This window comes from Hyla sarda, chromosome 10 (genome assembly GCF_029499605.1).
Source record: "Hyla sarda isolate aHylSar1 chromosome 10, aHylSar1.hap1, whole genome shotgun sequence".
Classification (NCBI taxonomy): Eukaryota; Metazoa; Chordata; class Amphibia; order Anura; family Hylidae; genus Hyla; species Hyla sarda.
Window position 1 is genome coordinate 23,354,422 of NC_079198.1, and position 25,804 is coordinate 23,380,225.

General features: G+C 46.7%; 2 protein-coding genes across 11 annotated transcripts in view; one reads left to right on the top strand and one right to left on the bottom strand.

Annotated features, from left to right (window-relative positions):
- The window catches only part of AKT1S1 (AKT1 substrate 1), an 85,284-nt gene that overhangs the window by 7,571 nt on the left and 51,909 nt on the right, over positions 1–25,804 (bottom strand). For 2 of the 6 annotated variants that reach the window (XM_056544633.1, XM_056544634.1), the window contains one exon: positions 6,946–7,441. In XM_056544633.1, the coding sequence (XP_056400608.1) occupies positions 6,946–7,441 (496 nt within the window). Of the gene's footprint in view, positions 1–6,945; positions 7,442–12,461; positions 12,582–17,056; positions 17,200–17,236; positions 17,410–25,804 lie in introns of those variants that run through there. The other 4 variants (XM_056544636.1, XM_056544637.1, XM_056544635.1 and 1 more) reach the window with 4 other exon arrangements.
- Positions 17,212–25,804, top strand: part of TBC1D17 (TBC1 domain family member 17) — a 92,959-nt gene continuing 84,366 nt past the window's right edge. For 2 of the 5 annotated variants that reach the window (XM_056544625.1, XM_056544626.1), the window contains exon 1: positions 18,349–18,796. In XM_056544625.1, the coding sequence (XP_056400600.1) occupies positions 18,613–18,796 (184 nt within the window). In that variant the 5' untranslated portion in view covers positions 18,349–18,612. Of the gene's footprint in view, positions 17,340–18,348; positions 18,797–25,804 lie in introns of those variants that run through there. The other 3 variants (XM_056544627.1, XM_056544631.1, XM_056544628.1) reach the window with 3 other exon arrangements.

Sequence of the window (25,804 nt, forward strand, 5' to 3'; positions counted from 1 at the left end):
GTAGTCTGATAGGACAGGAGTGAGCACAGTGTTACAGAGCAGCCTGCAGTAATTAGATGAATAAAGCCTGGACAGCACAGCAGACTCAGGGAGGAAGTGTATGCATGGTGAGTGAGGGTGGGCTCAGTGCTTGCCTCAGACACGTCCCTTCCTGAGCAATGGATGTCAGAATTAGTGAGAAGCAGAATAGAGGTATTTGAGTCAGATGCAAGTGTATCTGCATGACCAGATGTCATACTAACCACAGTATACTACAGAGGAACAGATGAGACTTCTAATCTCCAATTCTCATCTATGGTTACTGTCCTATGAAAAAGCAAGGGGGGGGGGTTGGTGGTGATTAGGTTACACTGCCACTCCACAGAGCTTTTGGCACTGATTGGTAAGCAAGTACAGTGCGATACTTAAAGGGGAATAGAGAGTTTTAAATCAACTGGTGCCAGAAACAGATTTGTAAGTTACTTATATTAAAAAATCTCAATCCTTCCAGTACTTAACTTCCTGTGGAGCATACAGCAGCTATTTTCTTTTTGAATTTCCATTCTGTCTGACAGTGCTCTCTGCTGACACCTCTGTCCATGTCAGGAACTATCCAGAGCAGGAGAGGTTTGCTATGGGGATTTGCTCCTACTCTGGACAGTTCCTGACATGGACAGATGTGTCAGAGCACTGTGGTCAGACAAAGGAAATTCAAAAAGAAAAGAAATTCCTGTGGAGCATACAGCAGCTTATAAGTACTGGAAGGATTAAGATTTAATAGAAGTACGGTACATTTACAAATCTTTCACTTTCTGGCATCAGTTGATTTAAAAAAAATAGAAAAAAAAGCCTGTTTTTGATTCCTGGAATACCCCTTTAAAGGAAGATAGTTTGCAAGCTGACATTCAGCTACAAGGGTTCCCTATAGCAAAACCAATACACAAGGGATTACGAAGGGTGATGTTACTGATGGGGAAGGGGTTTCTAGGGTGACCCATCCATGCACTACACTGGGAAGTGAGCAATGCCTAAAATTCCCCTACAGTGACATGCGGGGGAACTGAAAAGTGCCATTTTATTACTACTGCATAGTATAGTATAACATGTAACATGGTGCACACAGCCTGGATGCTCAGATTACAGCTCTATACCAATGCTGTGACCGGCCACCATTCCTGGAGGGAAGATTACACAGACTAGCTTGAGGGCTCCCCGGAATCAGCTTCATCTCTCCTACCACCCAAAAAAAGTTTAGCACCTGGCACCAGCACTTGGCAAAATCCTACTGGGAAAAGGTGCTTGTTGACCCCCTGCAGTTCCCAGAGGGACGGTCCCATGGTCCAGGATTCCCCTGGTAGGTCTGGTTCTCCACTACCACCAATAAAAGTTTTGGGTCCCTAGCCCCAAAAGGTGGCCACCCCAGCAGTCCCCGACTTTGACCGGTCACCGCTCCCGGCTTGAGGGCTCCCCTGGTACGTATAGACCTCTACCACTCCTGAAAATGTGGGGTCCCTAGCCCATAAGGGGGCCGCTGGGTGCAACTTCCATAGGAGTCACTTTTTGGCAAAATCCTAGCTGGAAAAGGAGCTCCCTAGGCCCACAGAGTTGACAGACTGACCGGCTGTCCCACAGACTTTGGTCATGGCTCCCCTGTTAGGTCTGGTTTCTCCTCTACCACCCATGGAGGCCTCCCCGGTACATAGACCTCTACCACCCTTCGGCTGTCCAGGCATGCTGGTAGTTGTAGGATGCCTCCAGCTGATGCAAGACTACAACTTCTGTCTGTCCGGGCATGATGGGAGTTGTAGTTTTTGCATCAGCTGGAGGCACCCTGGTTGGGAAACTGTTCTATCCTCTAAGATAAACTGGATTTTCCATGAGCAGCAGGAGATGACAGAAGTGATCAGGCTCATACACCTTCATACCTGCCTGGCATATGGCCACCGATCACTACATGGGTTTACAGGATCTGAGCATAAGCCAAGATCACCGCCGGATAAAGAGACCTCATGAGGCCAAGGCTGTCCAAGAATTTCCATGGTGAGCAGCAGGTCCATGCAGTGATCTCAGTTTTCTATGACCAGGTAAACAGCTGAAGATGAAGCTTTCCTTCATTTACCATAAGTCGCTTCATGTCTGGAGTTCACTGCTTTGTATTATACAAGCAGCACTATCTACAATAACACTTTACATGTAAGGCAAGTTGCCAAGTTCTTACATTGAGTTAGCCATGTATCCTAATTGTATAAAAACTACAACTTCCAGCATGCCCAAACAGCCAGAAGCATAAGAGTCCGAGCATGTGGGGAGCTGCTGCTCTTCAACTTCTGTAATACTACATGGGAGGGGGGAGACTATAGCAGTGGTCTTCAACCTGCAGACCTCCAGATGTTGCAAAACTACAACTCCCAGTATGCCCGGACAGCCAACGGCTGTCCAGGCTTGCTGGGAGTTGTAGTTTTGCAACATCTGGAGGTCTGCAGGTTGAAGACCACTGGACTATAGGATAAGCTCAAGAAACCTTAGTAGTCAGAGACCTTAAAGGGGTACTCCGGTGCTTACACATCTTATCCCCTATCCAAAGGATAGGGGATAAGATGCTTGATCGCGGGAGTCCCGCAGCTGGGGACGCCCACGATCATGCACGCGGCACCCCGTCTATAATCAGTCCCCGGAGCGTGTGAGCTCCGGATCTGATTAAGGTCTACCGCAGGGTCGGTGGCGTGTGACGTCACGCCTCCGCCCCCGTGTGATGTCACGCTCCGCCCCTCAATGCAAGCCCACGGAAGGGGGCGTGACAGCCATCACACCCCCTCCGGTAGGCTTGCATTGAGGGGCGGAGAGAGTGATGTCACACGGGGGCGGAGGCGTGACGTCACATGCCACCGACCCTGCGGTAGACCTTAATCAGATCCGGAGCGAACACGCTCTGGGGACTGATTATAAACGGGGTGCTGCATGCACGATCGCGGGCGTCCCCAGCTGCAGGACTCCCGCGATCAGGCATCTTATCCCCTATCCTTTGTGTGGTGCATTTTATTTACTCCAATTTATGTGTCAGAATATGCTGAAAGTTGCATTTAGTTACTAGATAACTACAACTCCCAGCATGCCCTGATGCAGCCTATGGTTGTGTGGGTGTTGCAGAATGTTGCACTGTATAGTAATACAGTTAAGGTTATTGTGGAACATGCAGGGAGTTGTAGTTTTGGTCCATGTCAGCTGCAGAGCCATAGGCTGTGTCAAGGAATACTGGGAATTACAGTTAGTAACTACAACACCCAGCATGCCCTGATGCAGCCTATAGCTCTGCAGCTGACCCGAACCAAAACAACAACAACTCCCAGCATGTTACACTTTATAGTTCTACAGTTTAGGTTATGGTGTAACATGCTGGAAGTTGTAGTTTTGGTTCGGGCGTGTTTGCGGGCATCCGTGGGGCTCTTGGTTGGTGGGTGAGTATGAAGGGGGGGATTCTGGGGGTGCAATTTAGTGCGGGTGGCCAGAAACAACTGAAAATTTTAAAAAAATTAGATAGCACAACTGGCAGCCGCACTTGTCAGTCCGCTCCTGTACAAAACATACATGTATACACATATACCGGCCACTGCCGCCTATATTATACAGTATATACATACATCATACACATCACACATACATATACACCATACATATGCACACACACACACCCCTAATACATTACATACATATACAACCACCCTTCCCGCCGCCTGCATGCTCGACCTCCTCACCCGAGCTTCACACTCACTTGCTTCTACATTACACAAGTAGGGGGAGAGCGAGGACGAACACAGCTCGGTACACAACTTCATCCCCTCCCCCACACACAGCTCCATCCCCTCCCCCTGCTCTGTCTCCCCAGGACCTCATCTACCACAGGGAGGCTGCAAGTTTGCACGGGAAAAAAAAAAAAAAAAAAAAAAAAAAAAAAAAGAGCAGGGGGAGAGGAGAGGACGTCTGCACCGCTCCTTCACCTCCATAATGATGTGTGAGGAGGACAGACTGCACGGGGTGGGTTCTCTGAGCAGCGGCCCCCAGCTACTGAAGTCAGCTGGGGGCCCCCTCCATACTGTGTGAGGTGAAATCTGTCTGGCCCTGCTATCCCGATACAGGGCTAAATCTATGAAAAATTCACCTGCCCGGCGCCCAAAACTACTTGTCCCTGGCGTCGGGTGATAGGATTTCCACATCCCTGACAGTACTGGGCACCAGTGTACAAGAAAGATATAGTGGAGCTGGAGAGGGTTCAAAGACGGGCAACCAGAGGGTTCAAGACGGGTAATACGGGGAATGTGAGGACTACAGTACCCAGAAAGATTTTCAGAATTAGGGTTATTTAGTTAAAACAACGCTTAGGGGCGACCTAATAACTATATATAAATATATCAGGGGACAGTACAGAGATCCCTCCCATGATCTATTTATACCCAGGACTGTATCTATAACAAGGGGACATCCTCTACATCTAGAGGAAAGAAGGTTTCTACACCAGCACAGATGGGGGTTCTTTACTGTAAGAGCAGTGAGACTGTGGAATTCTCTCCCAGAGGAGGTGGTCATGAGGAATAATAAAAAAAAAAAAAAAAAAAAAAAAAAAAAGAGTTCAAGAGGGGCTGGATGCATTTTTGAAGAACAACAACATCACCAGTTATGGATAATAGATTTACAGGGACAGAACGTTGATCCAGGGATTTATTCTGATGCCATATTGGAGTTGGAAGGAATTTTTACCTCTAGTATGAGGGTTTTTTGCCTTCCTCTGGATCAACTCCGTAGGGACTTATTAGGGTTATAGGTTGAACTTTATGGACTCTGGTCTTTTTCAACCTTGTGAACTATAATAATATGCCATGCGCACAGTGGCTGAAGATGGCATGCCCAAGACAGACCACCTTCTATAAGTTTTCCTGCCACATTAAGGGAAATTGCATGTTTATTCAGGGCAGAAAGTACAGGGACCTAGTGCTTCATCTGTATTTGCTGTGCAAATTGTCGTCACCTCTCAATGCACAGTTAACCATTACCTAGATAAACCTGTGCCCAGGAGAGCTGGGTGCCAACAAACCTATCAGGTGGTCACCCAGCTACCCTATGTTACCAAATGGCAAACATGTCCCATTTAACAGAGGTGCAATAAAGGATACTATAATACATAATAAAGCCAAGTGCCATTTGGTGAACCCCTGGGAGGAGCTGTAACTACAGTCATGTTTGCAATCACCCAGCTTTCCCAGAAGCAATAGCCAAATTGCTACAAATCCTAGCACAGAGGGGGAAGTTTTATTAATTTTTTTTTTTTTTTTTTTTTTAGAACTCTGCAGTGTTAAGACTTCTCCCTCCTAAAAATGTAGTACTTAAAAAAAAAAAAATACGGTGTAACTACAATACTTGTCAATAGGGTCTGTCCCTAGACCAGCGTGCCTCCAGCTGTTGCAAAACTACAACTCAGTATGCCCGGACAGCCAAAGGCTGTCCGGGCATGCTGGGAGTTGTAGTTTTGCAACAGCTGGAGGCACGCTGGTTGGGAAACACCGGTCTAGGACACTGCAGCAACAGACAACATTTAGGTAGTTAGACATTACCAATAGGCACCCAACAATGCAGGCTTCAAAATATAAGATTTATTTTTTAACCCTTTATTTTTTTAACTTTTTGGGGGTAAAATTGGAAAAAAAGGGACCTCCAACACCCACACTTTTAAGGGACTATTTATAGCATTTGATTGTGAATACTGTTCTGTGCTATTGGCGATCTTCTGCTCAGCTCAATCTCAGACCAGAGCAGAAGACAGACCGATGTTTGCCATGCTGGATGGTCAGATCCCTGCAGCAGCGCCTTAATGAATGCACTGCTGCAGATGCTGTGATCTGTATTGATCATGGCATCTGAGGGGTTAATGGCGGACATTGGCACAATCGCTGACGTCTGCCATTACCGGCGGGCCCCTGGCTGCCAATGCGAGCACCGTTTCGGGGCTCGTGTCATGTTAAGGGTGCGTTCACACGCTACTTGTTTTTGCAGGTTTTCCGCTGCGTATTTTAAAGTGGGCGGGCTCTTCTTGGCTGTCAGTAGCAGATTTTCCACAAAGGAATTCATGCCGCTGAAAATTCACCGCAGCGTAAATTCTGCTGCAGAAAGTCTGCTACGGACAGCTGAGAAGAGCCCGCCCACTTTCAAATATGCAGCGGAAAACCTGCAAGAAAAAAATAGCATGTGAACGCACCCCAAGGATGTAAATGTACTTCCTGGTGCATTAAGTACCAGAACATACATTTAAGTCCTATGTCGTTAAGGTGTTAAAGGGGTACTCCGGTGAAAACCTTTTTTCTTTTATATCAACTGGTGGCAGAAAGTTAAACATATTTGTAAATTACTTCTATTACAAAATCTTAATCCTTCCTGTACTTTTTAGCTGCTGAATACTACAGAGGAAATTCTTTTCTTTTTGGATTGCTCTCTGATGACATCACGAGCACAGTTCTATCTGCTGACGTTATTATAATAATTGTTGGTGTCCTAAGTGGGATTTGAACCCAAGTCCCCAGCACTTCAAGGCAGGAGTGCTAACCACTGAGCCACCATGCTGCCCTTAGCATACAACTGCTATGCACGGTTGCTAAAATGGACAGAGATGTCAGCAGAGAGCACTTTGCTCGTGAGGTCATCAGTGTTCCAAAAATAAAGGAATTTCCTCTGTAGCATTCAGCAGCTAATAAGTACTGGAAGGATTAAGATTTTTTAATAGAAGTAATTTACAAATATGTTCAACTTTCTGCCACCATTGGATTAAAAAAAAAAAAAAAAAAAAAAAAAAAAAAGGTTTTCACCGGAGTACCCCTTTAAATCTAAAGTATATATCTTGCTCGACAACTGGCAGCTACTTTGTGTAGGTAGAATATATCCATGTATACTACCAAACTATGGTTCCATAGCTACACCCCTCACCTGTTGAGTCACTAGGAACGGTGTCAGCCTTATGCAATTGGCTTTCCTTGTAGTCATAGTCCTCTTCCTCAGGAGCATCGATATGTGGGAGTGGGTCGGGCACCTGACCCTGAGGCCCCATCTTCGCCCTTTCATTGTCCTCAAGCATAGAAAAGCCTTCTTTGCCGTATATGGAAGGGTAGCTCTTGGAGTAAGAGTTCTGTCGTGCCCCAGCAGTCTCTTTGGTAGCCTTGTTGATTGGCATAGGGCTGGTATAGGCAGTGGTTTTATGCACTACAGTAATGTCATCAATATATCTTTGGGTGGCCTCCAGGAGCACCCCACTACCATGAGCGGTGTACGAGTAGTTGTTGAGCACCTTGGACTTGTACGCCGTGATCATCACAATGTCATTTCCAGTCTTTCTGCGATATTTTTCGGCAGCACTGATAAGGGCCTCCCAGGCCTCCTTGTGGTTGTCAGCCATGTCAGTCATGATTTCAGAGATGTTTGCAACCTAGAAGAAAAATAAAATCACGTGTGAGTTAAAGACCCTTCTCCTGTAGTACCATACTGCGCAAATAGAGCTTCAACATGCTGGTCAGGGATACATCTACTTGGAGGGGCACTGGACCAGGAACACTAGTTGGGAAACTCTGCCATAGACCCCCAACCTTATACAGGAAGTAGGGATGCCATATACAGTGACCCCTCGACCTACGATGGCCCCGACATACAATCATTTCAACATGCGATGGTCTCCCAGAGGCCATTGCATGTTGAAGGCAGCATCAACATACGATGCTTTTGTATGTCGGGGCCATCGTATAAACGGCTATCCGGCAGCGCAGACTGCTTCAGCTGCCACCGGATAGCCGTTTACGGTGCCCCGTGTGGTCCGCTGACGATCACTTACCTGTCCTCGGGGCTCCAGCGCGTCCTCTTCGGGATCCCCTGCATCGTCGGCGCTCTCCATCGTCGTCATCACGTCGCTGCGCACGCTGTCCCGTCATCCAATAGGAGTGGCGTGCGTAGCGACGTGATGACGATGACGGAGAGCGCGGATGCCGGGGAAGCAGAGGCCTTGCCGGAGCGTCGGGGACAACCCGGGGACAGCGATTGACAGAGACATCCAGGGCAGCGGTGACGGTCCGGAGTGGTGGGGACCGGCGAGTACAACTTCCTCTAACAGTGGTCTACAACCTGCGGGCCTCCAGATGTTGCAAAACTACAAATCCCAGCATGCCCGGACAGCCAACGGCTGTCTGGGCATGCTGGGTGTTGTAGTTTTGCAACATCTGGAGGTCCGCAGGTTGTAGACCACTGTCCTATACTTTACATTGCACGGATCCTTCAACATACGATTGTTTCAACAAACGATGGTCCGTTTGGAACGGATTACCATCGTATGTTGAGGGACCACTGTACTGTATTGGCACAGATATTGGACATTTGCATACTTTTAAAATGTTCCCGAAACTATCAAAAAAATAAGAATACTCTTCACCTTCCATACACTCCCATGCCGAGACCATCATTCACTCCTCTATCTGGAGAGGTACAGGTCCTGCACCACTCTGGCTTGCAGGAGAAGGTCCTTCACCACTAAGCAGAGGCTGCAGTTCCCTCAGCGAAGGAGCCAAGAAAACACTTTCTTATTTTGTAGGAGACTTATTGGGGGGAATTAATGGAGCATTTGCCCAATCGGAGGGGCTTCTATCCAATAGGAGGAAATTGCCTACCTAATGAGAGCTTCTAACTAATTGGGAGGGGGGTTCCTATCTAACTACTGGGGGGGTCACATCTTCATTATGAGTTAGTGAGGGCCTCATGTAAGACCCTTACAACATCTAAAGCTATGTTTACAGTGTTTAGAACAGTTCTGAGTAGAGATGAGCGAACTTACAGTAAATTTGATTCGTCACGAACTTCTCAGCTCGGCGGTTGCTGCATAAATTAGTTCAGCTTTCCGATGCTCCGGTGGGCTGGAAAAGGTGGATACAGTCTTAAGTCTCCTAGGACTGTATCCATCTTTTCCAGCCCACGGGAGCACCTGAAAGCTGAACTAATTTATGCAGAAAAAGTCATCAACTGCCGAGCCGAGAAGTTCATGACGAATCGAATTTACTGTAAGTTCGCTCATCTCTAGTTATGAGATGTCCATTAGTTTTAGTTTGATTATTGACAACACAGAGGTCATTCATAATGGAAATGGACAGAAGTAAAATGGTAAGATTTATCACTTTCATATAAAATATATTGTTAACATCCGTTTATATTCTTTTAGGGTAGGGTCGCACGTAACGGATCCACGGCGTATTTTACGCTGAGGATCTGCAGTGACCAGACCCATTATGTGCTTCCAGCTGTTGCCACCCTCTGTTCCGCAGCAACAATCCGCCGCTAAAAGCAGCCACACGAGTAGGAGAGGGTACATAGACATCACGGAGCAGCTGTGATGTCTCAGTATACAGAAAGCAGAACACAGGGGATTATTATAAAGAGCAGTCTGTGCTATGTTCACTGGAATATTCAAACTATCCTAAAATCCATGGTTAAATTGGTATTCCAGGAATTTCTCGTTTGACTATGCTACAGGGGCTGTAAAGTTAGTGTAGTTCATAATATAGTGTCTGTATCTGAGGTCATGTGGTCTCAATTCTGTGATTTTTTTTGCCCCAATGTTTATTTCTAACAGCATACAAAATAAGTGTTGCCCCCCCCCCCAGGTTGCAGTGCAGCCCGAGACATTACATCATTAGTCTGGTGATGAAAGGGAGCTTGTCTGCTTTAATGGATGGACTGCTGGGTAGGAGGGAGACCATTTTGCAAGTAATTGTATTTTTTGTAAACGCTGGAGGCACCCTGGTTATAAAACAATGGTCTTTTGGATGGAAAGGATCACAGGTGTGCTTCAGTGAGTGGGGTGGCAAAAAGTGACCTCACACTTACAAACAAGGAGTCATGGGACTTTGAGAGAACGAACTCCCACAGGAAATAGCCAGTTCCCAAAAAGATAGCCTCCGTGTTATGGTAATCTCACAACAGCCATTTAGCCCCAAGAGCAGCACTGTTCCTTCCTAAGCATGTCCATTACTGTCTGGCAGGTAAGTAGTTAAATCACCTTATCCTGGATAACTCCTTTAAAGGGGGTGCTCCAGCGTTCCGAACATTTTTCTGAGCCGAAAGCTGTGATTTTGATGTCACAGCTACACCCCTTGTAACATCACGCCATGCCCCCTCCAATCAGGTCTATGGGAGGGGTGAGTCATTGGACACGCCCTCATAGATATGAATGGAGGAGACATGGGGTGATGTCATGAGGGGTGTGGCCATGACTTCACAACCACTGCAGGAACCCGGTGTTTTAGAACGATGGGTACTGTAGGAGATCGTGGGGGGCCCCCATGCAGTAGGACCCCTGCGATCAGACATATTATCCCCTTTTCTTTAAATAGGGGATAAGATGTCTAGCGGTGGAGTACCCCTTTAACCCAATGAAGAATCACTTTTAACCCTGGTACTTTTGAATTGTCTATATAGTTGAAGATAGCACAGGACCCGATTTCTCCTCATGTTTGCAAGTGAGCCAATAAAGCTTGACAGGCATGATACAACTTGAAAAATCTGGAGGTGAACCGTCAACCACCAAATGTTGACAGTCTGATTGTGCCTTTCAAAAAGCTTTATTGACACTAGTGGAGAAGCAGTCCTGAAGTCTTAGCCAACTTGAAGTTGCAGTCACATGGTACTATTGGCTAAGAGGGGCTCATGGCACCTTTATTCCTCGATACCCCCATGAGTAACACACACAAACACACTTTACTATATGCCCTAGGTGTCCAATCTGCAACCTCCAGCCTGTTGTAGAACCACAGCACCCAGCATGCTTAGACAGCCAACAGCTGTTAGATCATGCTGGGAGTTGTGTTTTTTTGCAACAGCTGGAGGGTCACAGGTCGGACACCTAAGGCATATGCAATTCTTAGAGGGCAGGATATTACTGCAGTGGGTAACACTATTACAGCACTTTGTATTGTGCAAGTAAAGCAGATTATAGCCCAAAAAATGCAGTTGATTGAGGGGGTCCAACTACTAATTCCAAACACTTAAAATTAGTGTCTCCCAACCAAGGTGCTTCCAGCTGTTGCTAAACTACAACTCTCAGCATGCCCGGACAGCCAAAGGCTGTCCGGTCATGCTGAGAGTTGTAGCTTTGCAACAGCCGGAGGCACCCTGGTTGGGAGACACTAATTTAAGAGACTTTAAAAAATAAGACAAAAATAAAAAAAGGACAATAACTGATGCAAATGAATGTTATCCTATTTCTCCTGTCACAAAACATCTGTTATTAATAACGGCAATGATGGGTTAAAACTGGTAACATAAAAATTATAAAGGATCTTTAAAATGGAGAATTCTATAGTGTGAAAGCAGCCGAAGCCCTCCCCCACCCCCATCTCTGCTCCCTGTCAGTGAAAAGAAGCACAGCTGAGCATTTGCCACAGTCACATCTAGTCTGGAGGTCAGCGCTCAGCTGTCTTCACCCCCCAGTCACAGATGAGAAGAGTCCACGTGCTGCAGACCAAACATCTATTTTATACGAGATACGAGCGATCTATCAACACCTATTCAGGGACAATAGAGGGATTGTTGCCCATAGCAACCAGTTTGCTTTTATTTTTATCCCCTTAAGGCAGCGTTTCCCAACCAGGGCGCCTCCAGCTGTTGCAAAACTACAACTCCCAGCATGATCCAGAGGAAGTTCTTTTCTGCCTGACCAGTGCTCTCTGAACAGTTCCCAAAATGGACAGGTGTCAGCAGAGAGCACTATGGGGTAAGACAGGAAATTCAAAAAGAAAAGCACTTCCTGTGGAGCGTACAGAATAAGTACTGATAAGTACTGGAAGGATTAAAGGAGTAGTCCAGTGGGGAACAACTTATCCCCTATCCTAAAGGATTGAGATCGCTGGGGGGTCCGACCGCTGGGGCCCCCTGCGATCTCCTGTACGGAGCCCCGACAGCCCGCGGGAAGGGGGCGTGTCGACCTCCGCACGAAGCGGCGGCCGACACGCCCCCCTCAATACAACTCTATGGCAGAGCCGAAGCGCTGCCTTCGGCAATCTCCGGCTCTGCCATAGAGATGTATTGAGGGGGCGTGTCTGCCGCCACTTCGTGCGGAGGTCGACCCCCGCTATCTGGCCGGAGAGCCTGGCCCCCGTACAGAGAGATCGCAGGGGGCCCCAGCGGTCAGACCCCCCCGCGATCTCAAACTTATCCCCTATCCTTAGGATAGGGGATACGTTTTTCACCACTGGACTACCCCTTTAAGATTTTTTTTTTTAATGGAAGTAATTTACAAATCTTTAACTTTCTGGCACCAGTTGATTTAAAAAAAAAAATACACAAAATAAAAAAGTGATGTTTACCAGGGGAGTACCCCTTTAAGTCTTTCCATAGATTCCTACATAACTTCCTGGAACAAGTCTTCTGCAAGGCGGATCCACCAGCAGTAAAGAAAATCCCCAGTTACTCACCAAGAATTGCAAAGGTTACATCAGATTCGGGGAACTGTCATAAAGTGCTGCAGTAAGGGAAGTGAAGACTGGTAAAGCTCAAGAGTCGCTTGTCTGCACTCGCATTTGGGCTATTGTTCCCTGTTATCAGCCATTTAAAGCAGATATTCCTCAGTAGGATTAATGGAGATATACACTTGCCCTATGGTTTACAGTACTGGGACCTACAGCCATGGCTCCCTAAACTGTGGCAAAACTACAACTCCCAGCATGCCCTGACAACTAGAGGCTAAAAGACACAAAACAAACAAGTTACTGGCCCAATCTTATGTCTGGCTGTACAGTGTTTACCCAAACAGTGCGGGAGATTGTCAAAGAATTTTGTGCCAAAATAAAATAAAAATAATTTAAAAAACTAAATTTTGTGCCAAAATTTTGGCACGAAAAGCATCGACCACATTTTCAAAGAGCTTTGTGTCGCGGTTTACACTGTTCACGTCAGTTTTGTAAAAGTGGGCGTGTCCACGTATATTGTCTGCTTTACATGATATTGCGACCGTGTGACATCACGCCCAGCCCCTCGAGCGGAAGAGCGTGTGACCTGATGTCACGCCCGACCACGCGAGCGGAAGAGCGTGACGTCATGCCCGGCCCCTCAATGCAAGTCTATGGGAGGGGGCGTGACGGCCGTCACGCCCCCTCCCATAGACTTGCATTGAGGGGCAGGGAGTGACGTCACACAGGGGGCGGAGTCGTGATGCCATTCTCTTCTGCTCGCGTGGTCGGGATCTGAAGCCTCCAGCGATGCCGGAAACCGTTGAGGTGGGTGCTGCAGCCGAGATCCCGGGGGTCCCCAGCAGCGGGACCCCTGCGATCTGACATCTTATCCCCTATCCTTTGGCTAGGGGATAAGATGTCTAGGGGCAGAGTACCCCTTTAAGCTCATAAATGTTTTATTTATACAGTTATCGCTTGTCTGAGCACTAGTAAGAATGGAATATTTCTTGAGATGTTTCTGGCAGAATTTTCTGGGATGTAACGTTGGGGCAAAAAAAAAAAACAAATCGGCAATTTTAGGGCAAAAAACGCCGATTTTAGTTCCAAACTCTGCAAGTTTTAGCGGAAAAAAAAACCAATATGGCTGCTACAAAAAATAACTTGAGGCGCGAAAATGAATTTTCACACGTTTTTCAAAGCAGCACAATTAAAGTAGTTTGAGAATCTCTCCCAGAGTCTCCAGCTGTTGCAAGGCTAGACCCGCCAGCATGCCTGGGCATGCTGGGATTCATAGTTTTGCAACAGCTGGAGACTTTGGGGAGTGTTATCAAAACCTGTGCAGAGGAGAAGTTGTCTAGTTGCCCATAGCAACCAATCAGATCGCTTCTTTCATTTTTCACAGGCCTTTTCAAAAAGTGAAAGCAGCGAGCTGATTGGTTGCTATGGGCAACTGCACCACTTTCCTTTGCAATTGTTTTAAAAAATCTCCCCCATTGTTTGGAAGAAATATGAAAAAAATTGACCTAGAGAATCATTGACGTTTGCAGCTCCGTAGACCGTGTCAAGTGACAGGCTTAGATTGCATTCACACCTCGTTTTTTACATACGGGCGCCGGATCCGGCTGGGGGAGGGGAAAACTGGGCGCTCCCGTACCCCGGCCAGATCAGCCCGTGACTCCATTTACTTTAATGAGCCGACCAGAGTCAAACGGTGACTCCGGTCGGCTCAGTTTTGACCCGTATGCGGTTTCCTGACCGGACCTAAAACCGTAGTACACTACGGTTTTAGGTCCAGTCCAAAACTAGATACGGGTCAAAACTGAGCCGACCGGAATCACCGTTTGACTCCAGTCGGATGATTAAAGTAAATGGAGTCACGGGCTTATCCGGCCGGGATACAGGAGCATCTGGTTTTCCACCGGAGTACCCCTTTAAGGTGCATTCACACGTCCGTCTGTCCCTGTTTAGGGTTCCCTTCTTGCAGGCTGTAAACGGATTAAAAATGGTTTAAAAAAAAAAAAATAATAAACACATTCATTTCAATGGGATTATTATTATTTTTTTTTTACAATCCGTTTACATCCGTTTGAACCCGTCTACACTCCAAACGGCACATGCTGTATTTTTTTCTTTCGCCAAAAAACGGAAGAAAAAAAAGATACAGTAAATTAAAAAATTCTATGGAAAACGGATGCGCCTTTAATGTCATCCATTTTTTTTATCCGTTTTCCTTTTGAATATGTCCGGTTTTGTTTTATTAGCTGAACAATAACTGATCCAAACTGATAACATCCGTTTGCATCCGTTATTTAAAGTCCATTTTTATTTTTGATGGGAGAAGAACGGGACGGGTCTTGCAGCCTTAGATACACTGAGAAGACAGTACATTACAAATAGGATTAGATACAGCAGCTACGTTAACCATGTCACAAAATAGGTTCAGCCACCAACAGGTTATTCAGTTTTATCACAAAAGAGTGGGCCTCCAGCTGTTGCAAAACTACAACTCCCAGCATGCTGGGAGTTGTAGTTTTGCAGAAGGTATAATGTTTGTGAAAACACTGAATTTGCTGTCCGGTCATGTTGGGGGCTATAATTTAGCAGCAGCTGGAGGCACACTGGTTAGAAAACACTGAATTCTAGCGTACCACAGAAAATTAGATAAAGCAGCTAGTACCACACAAGATAGCCTGCTTAGCATACGCAAGACTCCGGTGGTACCGTCTGCCGAGCTGCTGTATCTAGTCCTGTTCGTGACACTGTCTAATCTGGTAGTTTAAGGGTGCGTTCACACGGCCGTCTGTCCCCGTTTTTTTTTTTTTTTAATCCCCGTTTCGGTTCCTTTCTTGCAGGCTGTGAACGAATTAAAAACGGATTTAAAAAAAAATGACATTCATTTCAATGTTTTTTTCCATCCGTTTGTACCCGTCTGCACTCATTTCCTTTTTTTGATGGCAGAAAGAATGTCACAGTATTTTTTCTTCAATCATAAAAAAAAGGGAAGAAAAAAACGGATACAGTAAATTCAACATTGACATCTATGGAAAACGGATGAACCTTTAATGTCATCCATTTGCATCCGTTTTTTCAATCCGTTTTTAACTTCTGAGCATGCTCAGAAAACAGATTTTTTTTGATATTTTTGGTTTATTAACAACGGATCCAAACGGATACGAACAGATATCTTCCGTTTCCATTCATTATTGTCTGTTTTTTTTAAAGTCAGTTTTTATTTTTGACCCGAGAAGAACGGGACTGGTCTAGACTCCCTTAGGGTGCGTTCACACAGCAGAATCTCCGCTCTGAATTCCGCAAGCAGATATTCTGCCTGGCGGCCGCCGAAGGTACTTTGGCTCAAGGGCCGCTGGGCGCTGAGCCATCACCATTGACGGCTACGCAGTGCTCGTGGAATCCGCGCAAAGAATGAACATATTCTCTCTTTGGCGTTCACACTGAAATTCTGCAGGTTGAACAGGTCTCGCGGAGACCCATTCAATTAAGTTCACACCGCAGAATTCCGGTCGCTGAGTTCTGCTCGTGGAATTACATAATGTGAACGCACCCTTATATCACACTGTCTGCGGAGTTCCTGGTGATGGCCTAGGCTTGTTCCACGCTACAAAATTACTCCGTTTTAAAGATCCGTACGAAGTTCCATCCGAAAATCGCCAGTAAAACGGCAGTTACAAAATCCCATTATAGTCTATGGGATTTTTCTAATAGCCGTTTTAACCCCTTATAGCCCAATATTCATAGCGGCCGTTATTTTGTGATGGAAGATCGTAACGGGAGAAATGGCGCATGCACCATTTCTTCCGTTACTATCTTCCGTCACAAAATAACGGCTGTTATTAGTAACGGGTTTCAAAACAGCTATTAGAAAATCCCATTATAGTCTATGGGATTTTTTCTAACGGCCGTATAGGATTTTGTAACTGCAGTTTTCAGCCAGAACTTCATACAGATCTTTAAAAACAGAGTCATTTTGTAGTGTGAGAGAGGGGCGTTAGATACAGGGGAGCAGACTAACAACAATAAGATTAGATACTGGAGCTCAGCAGACAGTATCACCCAAGGGTTGCTTAGATACACTGGCTGTCTAGACAGTATTAGATAAGATACAGCAGCCCCCCATACAAGATATGATTGTTAGATACACAGTATTTCCCAATCTACAGGATAACTACAACACCCAGCATGCACAGTCTTCAGTTGTCAGGGCATGATGAGAGTTGTAGTTCTTGCCGCAGGTGTAGAGCCTCTGGTTAGTGTGAACACAGTCCCAGCCCATTGCAGGATCAGAAGCTGCTGATCTTGGGTCTGGGGCCCTTTAAAGGTTTAGCAGAAACTTCTTGCAGGAAGAATCCAGTGGAAGAAAACTTGCAAGTCTCTAGGGGCTGCAGAACTACAAGCCCCAGCATGCCCGCTAACACAATACACCAGGAAATGCTGGGAGCTGTAGTTCGCCAGGGTATAAACAACAGAACTTAGGAAACGGTAGAGAGCTGTTGACAAGCCAGGGGACCAGGGCTGTACACAGGGGGAAGGCAAAGGCACCCGGTAGAGGGCGCTACAGGGGGGAACCGACACACCGGGGGGGGCACAACAACACTTGTTACCTGCAGCAGCTCCAAACCCAGCACCCCTCGGGTCGCACAGCCTCAAGCGTCACCGGGACCGATCCGTACTGCCCGCCCACCGCCCTTTATAGCGTATAACCCCGCCCCCTTCCACCATGGACACGCCCCGTCGCTTTACGTGCCACTAACAAAAATGGCGTCTGCCATCCCGGATGTTACCGAAGTGCGGGTCTTACAGAGGGATTAATACGACCAGCGCCAGCGAGGAGGCGCAAAATGCTGCTGTCGCGTCAATGCCCGCCCGAGTCGGCGACACTGCACGGTAACGGCCGGTTGTGTAAATGTTCGTTTGCCCTTAGCCAAGATGGCGGATGGCGGAGCGAGGCGACCGAGTGCGGGAGGCTGGTGACACTGGCCACACCCCCTCTAGTTTGTTTATTTCATAGCGCAGTTTGCTAATATAGATCCAGACGGTCCCATAGGACACGTGTTCTGTGAGGTACTTGGCGTGTAACAATGCGGTGTATCCCTCAGGAGCCGTCTACCAAATACAACAATACTAACAACTGTCAGGCTCAGTTCACACTAGCTGCGTTTCCCAACCAGTGTGCCTTTGCAAAACTACAACTCCCAGCATGCCCGGACAGCCGAAGGCTGTCCGGGCATGCTGGGAGTTGTAGTTTTGCAACAGCTGGAGGCACCCTGGTTGGGAAACACAATTGGGAACATTTACCAAGGGCTCTGTGCCCGTAAAAATTCCGCTTGCTAAAATGTATAGTGTAGTGAATGGGTTTCCAGTCACAAGTTCACACTTCGGAATTTGTGAAAGGAAAATCCGCTTGGAAATTTCCGCCTGAAGAATGGCGTTGCTCTTTCTTCAGGCCGAAATACTCGCGGAACACATTGCAGTCTATTGGAGACTGCGGTGTCCGAGCGGTCCTAGCGCCGACTGATTCATTCGGCGCTGGCCGCACTCGGAATCTCCGGGCGGAAATTTTCTGCCCGGAGATTCCGTAGTCTGAACCTAGCCTAAGAATTAAAAAAAAAAAAAAAAAAAACATAAGGCTAGGTTCACACTGCAGAATCTCTGGAGATCCTACGGGCGGCGCTAGGACCGAGCGGACTGCATTGCTGCCCCCATAGACAGCAATGCATTTCTGGGTGGATCTTTTTGAAGATCTGCTCAGAAATACATTGCCATCTATAGGGATGGCAATGCAGTCCACGCGGGTCCTAGTACCGCCGACTCGATCTCCAGCAGAAATTCTGCCCGGAGATTCCGCAGTGTGAACCTAGCCTAATACCATTAAAAAAAATAAAATAAAATCCCCCTCACTTTCCCTCCGCTCCTGCTTTGAAGCCTCTTCATTGTTCACTCTGTTAGGGCACGTTCACACTGCGAGAGTCCGTCTGGCGGCCGCCGCTGAAAATGCTTCGGCGCTAGGGCCGCGGGGAACTGAGCCGTCACCGTTGACGGCTATGCAGTGCTCGCGGAATCCGTGCAAAGAATCCGCGCGGAACAGTTTCAGCGGCGGAATTGTCCGCCGCTGAAATTCCACAGTGTGAACGGGTCTTGCGGAAACCCGTTCACAATAATGTTAAGTTCACACAAGTTTAAATTCCGCGGGAACTGTCCAGAGCAGGATAGGTTTGCTGTGGGGATTTCCTCCTACTCTGGACAGTTCCTCACATGGACAGAGGTGTCAGCAGAGAGCACTGTGGTCAGACAGAAAGGAAATTCAAAAAGAAAAGAACTTCCTGTGGAGCATGCAACAGCTGGTAAGTACTGGAAGGATTAAGATTTTTAAATAGAAGTAATTTACAAATCTGTTTAACTTTCTGGCTCCAGTTGATTAAAAAAAAAGGTTTTCCAGGGGAGTACCCCTTTAAAGAACACATCCCATGGAAAAACATCTTCAGCCATTATGCCCAGAGTATAAAATAAAAAACGGGACTCACTAGAAGCCTTGGTGTTCCGGTATCTCTGCTTAAGATCTCCAGTGGTGCCTTCTTCCGTGTTGCCTGTGGTCAATGCGTCACACTCCGGCTCAGCAATGTCCCACTCCGCCGGCGGCAGGCTGAGCGGCAGTGTGATGCATTGAGCCCCGACATTGGTCGGCAGGGCTCCGTGCATCAGACTGCCGCTCAGCCTATGGCCAGCTGAGGCAGGATATTGCTGCATCTGGCGATTAGCTGAGTCGGAGTATGACGTGTTGACTACCGTCAATCCAGAAGAAGATACCACTGGAAAACTGCAGCGGCTATACCGGGACACAAGGGAGCTGCGGCAGGTAAGTGTTTGTTATTTTATATTCTGGGCACCCGGGTATAATGGCTGACGATTTTTCTCCAGGGAATATCTCCTTTAATGAGGTGACAAAGATAATTAAAGGAGATCTCCGGTGAAAAATAACTTATCCCCTATCCACAGGCACACGCTCTATTCATGTGACTGTAGCTTACTTGACTTGATGGTGGCTGCAGGACTGGACTTTGAAGTCTCCAACACTCTGGACACACACACTAGGCGACTGCACTGGATCTCAGCTTGGCAGAAGAGCAGAGCTCAAAGAGAAAGAAGCTAGCTCCACCCAGGGCTTATATGGGGGAGACTAGCAGGGAGCCCATAGGTCACTCTTGGGGTCAGCTGGTCACTGGTACCTCCTGGGTAACAATCACATGGTATATCACATGGCACAACTCTTAATGATACAACACATTTTGTAATACAATACACTGCAGAACATAAGTACAGTAGGGAAACAGGTGCAAGGGGCCTTGGGGACACTGGAGGAGGCTGCCTGACAGGGCAGAAAGGGTATGGGGCAACATATCCCCGTACTGGGCTACCACAATCTCCCCCTCTTAAATACAGTCGTCCTCGAAGCTCAGTCCTGGAGGGCGGAGGACTGAAGTGGCCACTGGGGCCTAGTGACAGTTCCTAGGGCATTTATGCACAATGTCCTTCTCAGGTCTGGTTTACAAAACAAGGTAATGATGAGTCCATGTGGCGTGGTGAATGTCCATACATGCTCTTGTATTTTAGGATAGTAACAGGTGGGGTTGACGAACCTTGTTATTGCATTAGCAACACACTGTTAAGACAATACAAGTTACGGATTGGGTTGCCTGAGGCTATCTGCCCAATGCCTTGGCTGCTAAGGTCCCTCGGTATTAAAACTCTTCTCCCAGAACTCTACACATTTTTACACCATACAACAGTGTTACCTTTACTTTTAGCAATCTTGTCACTCTATGTGCATTATCTAGACGTCAGGTGAACCCTCTGTCCAGTAGAGTACCCTGTGCACGCAGACAGAAAAAATGTTAGATGGCTATATACTCTAGACATGGGTGGACTGGAAAATATACAAGGCTACAGTCCTAATCTAGACATTGACATTTGACTAGACTAAATTAGTAATAAGTATACTGTCTATACTGGACTATAGGTTACTTTTATACATGGTACTACAGCTTAATCTCAGTACCTCGCTGGAACTTTTCATGGTGCTGAGTCAATGGCAATGCTTTTCCTGACTGGGTCAGGATACCTCCCATATAGATTGCCATGAAATAAGACACTGTACAGTTTAGCCATTTCTGTACAAACACATCATACACATTTTATTACAGCACACCAACATAAGTATTTGTGCAAAAATTATGGGCAAAAATATATAACTCTCATGATATATACAGATTTTCATTGTACCGCTCTACAGTTCACGTACATTTTGAGTCCTCAGTAAAGGGTCACGGCTAAAAGCCAGGCAGGAACACGTACGCATATGGTTACAAGTAAACTTCTTGACAAGTTTGTCAGGCACTTCTTCTTGAATGTTGCAGGAACCTATAAACAAAAACAATGCTTTCGCATGAAACGCAGTTAGCCTCATTACTCAATAGTAGTAAACATCTTGCAATCTTCAAACACTGTGGCCTGGCAACTTTCCATTCCAACCTCGATGGGTACCTTGCTTTCTAGGCTGGGACATGTACCTAGGACCACGAGGCTCTGCTGCCTCCATGGAGCTGACATGAGTATCCCACGACACATGGGAAAAACTGGAATCAGGGATGGTCAGGCTTACTGTGACCACCACTTGTACAGCAGCAGCTTGCGCCACTGGGGGGGTCAAGTGTAGGTGCCTGTTGGGCCGGCCAAACCTCCTCCTCAGCAGGAGTAGGCCGAGGCACTTTGGTTGGTGCCCGTTGGTTAGGCCAAACCTCGACCACAGGAGTAGGCCTGGGCACATCTGTCGACGACCCTCAACGCAGATACTTGGGGTCCATGACAGGTGACTCAGGATACTATTCTTCTTGGAAGACTTTCCCATTGACACTTGGTGGCAGGAGACCAATTGAATCTGAGTCCCAATCTTCAGAGGGGAAGTAGGCGAAGGGGATTTGTGTTGGATTCTTGGGCCTAGTGATGGCTGATGCCCATTCCCCTTGCAGGCTCTGTACCTGGGTATACTCTACAATCTCCCTGCTCTCTAGGGAGTGTAGAGGTGGAGGGAGGTAGTCTCTCTTCACCACTCTCCTGTTGACCAGAATAGTACCACCGTGGTGACAGTCCATTGGTGTGCCAAACCCCCTACTCTGTCGAACTTGATGACTGTGGCCCTCCGCCGCTCTAGGGGTGGCTCTCCCTCTCAGGGAGTTGTTCTAGCCTTCTAATGTACAAGGCTTCAAGACTCTTAGTGTCCTGCTGCTGGACTTGACGGACTTCATAAGGCATGACTTTAGGGCCATACTCCTTTCTCTTCTACTCCCTTAACTCTTCCATGATGGCAGCCACTTCGGCCTCCCATTTGGCCTTCTTGGCTTGGGCAGTTAGGACAGGAGGATGGGACTTCCCTGGCAGGGGTAGGAGATGGTCCCTCATGAACTGAATAAGTGCCGGCTTGTCGCCAAATAGCTACTTGGGTAGCAGTGGTGACTGGGGACATGCTGGGGGCTGCTGGACCTGGGGTACTGGCTCTGGACTTGGGGTAGATGGAGGGGTAGAAAATGCGGCCTCGGCCAGGGTACTCCCTTCCGGCTCCTCCATGTAGATCTCCACCCAGGATCGCCAGGTCCGGTGGTGGGGTGATAGCCTCACCGGCGACAGCTCTCGTGAAGACTTCCGCCGGGGTTGCAGGCCAGTCTCCGTCATCCTCAGGCAGCGGGACTTGATAGCAGGCCTCCTTGGCCCCGATGGAGATCTTCTGGTCCGCTAATTCTTGGAACATGTGCGCCACGGCGACTCTCCGGGCCTCCGGCGCCATCTTGGGACTCTCTGCACGTGTAGTCTGCTATGCATCCGCCATCTTCTTGCTCTCACCAGGAATTTCCGCAAGACTGAAGAGGTCTGGCTCCACTCCGCTTCTTATACCGATCTCCAGCAAAATGGCTGCCGGCCGGAACTTCGTCATCAGCAGGGCCTGGGACCAGAAGTGACTCAGTGGTGTGTCCTCTTCTTCCGCTCCCGCGGCAACAAGGGGGGGACCTTTCAAGTTCCACTTAGGACTAGGAACTACGACTTGGCTTCCACGCCCAGGGGCGGGATGCTAGCTAGGGCAGGATCCTTCCAACAAATTAACCCTTTCAGGTATGGCGGAAGACATCTTGGCACGTAACATTGCTTCAGTACGGATTTTGCACAGTGTTCACAACTTTAGGGTTATTCTCAATAGCAGATAACAGTCTTTTTTTCACCTCCCCCTCTCCCCCCCACCTCCCCCTCACAAGCGCCTCGGGTAAAACACTTTCCACTGACAAAGTCCCGTACACTTTCTGGCGCAAACTTTATTTGCATCGGCATGCGATTTTTGCAGACAGTATTGGACACAGTTCAGACTAGAGGCATAAGGCACACACCCGTATCCTGTTCATGGCGCCAAAAGTTGTGGTGGCGGGGTGTGTGGTGCAGGGAAGATGTTGTTACCCTAGGGGCAGATGGCAGCTTGATGTGAAGAAATCAATGGTGGGAGCAATTATTAGAAAATGGAAGACATACAAGACCACTGATAATCTCCCTCCATCTGGGGCTCCACGCAAGATCTCACCCCGTGGTGTCAAAATGATCACAGAAACGGTGAGCAAAAATCCCAGAACCGCGTGAATGACCTGCAGAGAGCTGGGACCAAAGTAACAAAGGCTGACATCAGTAACACACTACGACGCCAGGGACTCAAATCATGGAGTGCCAGACATGTCCCCCTGCTTAAGCCAGTACATGTCCGGGCCCATCTGAAGTTTGCTAGAGAGCATTTGGATGATCCAGAAGAGGACTGGGAGAATGTCATGTGGTCAGATGAAACCAAAGGATTTAGGTTAAGCTTTGTATTTACCTTGATAGAGGTTCTAAATATGATTCTTTCACCATGTAGTTGAAGCAAAATAGAAGGCACAAATAAATTCTCCATATACTGTACTAAAGAAGAAATACCTAAGAAGGCCAAACACATAACACCTGGTTCCCCCATAAAAAGTCCATACCAAGGACCCCAATAGTCATGTCACTGCTGCTCTGTGTCCTCGCACTTTAAAACTAAGGCAATGGGGGAGATTTATCAAAGTTGTCTATGTCCCGCATCAATATAGACCAAACTACAGAGGATAGGCTGGTCTATTGTGCACCTAATTTATCAAAAGATGCATGGCTCTTGATAAATTCTGCGCACGGACTTGGTGATCTATGCTCTATACTGTATTTAAACCTGCTTCAGCATGGTCTGACATTTTGGCGTACTTTCAGCCGATGCGACTTGTCGCTGAAAAGTCGCTTTTGATAAATTCAGCACCAATGCATTTTATTGTCTAAGGCTGGGTCCACATCATGTTTTTGCCATACTGTTTTTCAATCCGTTTTTCTAAAGAAAACCGTATGGCAAAAAAACGGATGGAACAGTATGGAAAAAAGTAAACCGTATGTGTTTTTAAACAGTATACTGTTTTTAAAAGTACATACATACATATTTTTTTAATAGAAAAAAAACCCATACGTTTTTGAAAATTTTGTCCATTTTTAATGGGAGGGGTCTTTGGTGGGGACATTAGGATTCAAATGCGCATGTGCAAAGTAAAAACGTATACGTTTTTCCCGTATGGAACCGTATACATGTGCGTTTCCCATTGATCAACCACGGTTTTGACTCCGGTTTAAAAACCGTACTGCAACCGCATATGTTTTTTTTAACATGGACGTCAATGGGAAACGCACATGTATACGGTTCCATACGGGAAAAACGTATACGTTTTTACTTTGCACATGCGCATTTGAATCCTAAAGTCCCCACCAAAGACCCCTCCCATTAAATTATGGACAAAATTTTCAAAAACGTATGGGTTTTTTTTCTATTAAAAAAATATGTATGTATGCACTTTTAAAAACAGTATACTGTTTAAAAACGCATACGGTTTACTTTTTTCCATACTGCTCCATCCGTTTTTTTGCCATACGGTTTTCTTTAGAAAAACGGATTGAAAACAGTATGGCAAAAACGTAGTGTGAACCCAGCCTTATCCTGTTTTTATCTCCTCTGATAGAAACCACAGAGTTATTAGCCTATGACCAAAAATAATTAGGGCAGAAGGCCAGGATGGAGGAGCTGCCTAAAGTACGATTGTTACTAGTTAGTTCATAAGGTTAAAAAGACAAATGTCCATCAAGTTCAACCTATATCCCTACTGTGTCCCTACTGTTTTGATCCAGAGGAAGGCCCTCATGAAGCTGATGGGCTCTAGTGCCCCCATAGGCAGTTGGTTACCATTCAGTGCCCTCTCCTCAAGCTCTGCCATTTGGACAACTTTTTCTACTCTGTGTGATTTACATAAGGGAACTAATAACTCGTGGAAATGAAAAAACCCTCAAAGTAAGAAGAATTCTGGAGCCATAAGATTTATTACTCACATGTTCTCCACCAACATCTCGTAGCAATGACTAAAAATACCAAAAAAAGAAAAACAAAGATGTGTTGAGTGCTTAATAACTATCAGCAGCCGTGCTATGTGTACACTGGACTTACTGCTCCAAAGCTTTGGCCACCTCTTTCTCCTGGGGATGAGGCTTGGCCTCCTCTTCTCTCCTCTTCATCAGTATTATTGTCACCCAATAAAATCTATAGCAAATAGGATCAATGTGCATTATAATTTGCTGCATGAGCTGGGATTAGTTGCTATGGGCAAATCAGACAGTTTTTGTCTGAGACAAATTGCTAAATCTGGGCCTTTCTCGTGGCTTCTCCTCTCAGACCAACATTGTTAGTAGTGTTTCCCAACCAGGGTGCCTTGGGCTGTTGCAGAACTATAACTTCTAGCATTCCCAGACAGCCTTTGGCTTGTAGAAGGGAGCATGTCATATCCTGGTATCTACAGTATCTCACATAAGCGACTACAACTCTGAAGAAATTACCCTCTACTACAATGTAAAGTAGTGAGTGCACAGCAAGTATAACAGTTTAGTTTAATGTGGTGTCCCCTCAAAATAACTCAACACAAGCCATTAATGTCCATACCTTGGCACCAAAAGTGAGTACACCCCTAAGTGGAAATGTCCAAATTGGGCCAAAAGTGTCAATATTTTGTGTGGCCATCGTTCTTTTCCAGCATTCCCTTAAGCCTATTGGGCATGGAGTTCACCAGATCTTTACAGGTCTTGCAGCCCTTGCATCATGTACTGTGTATTACATCTTTCATACTGCAGGCACCACACTTCAGTATGTCACAGTACATGTTGGTATTTATGATTCCCTCAATGAACTGTAGTTCCCCAGTGCCAGCAGAACTCATGCAGGCCCA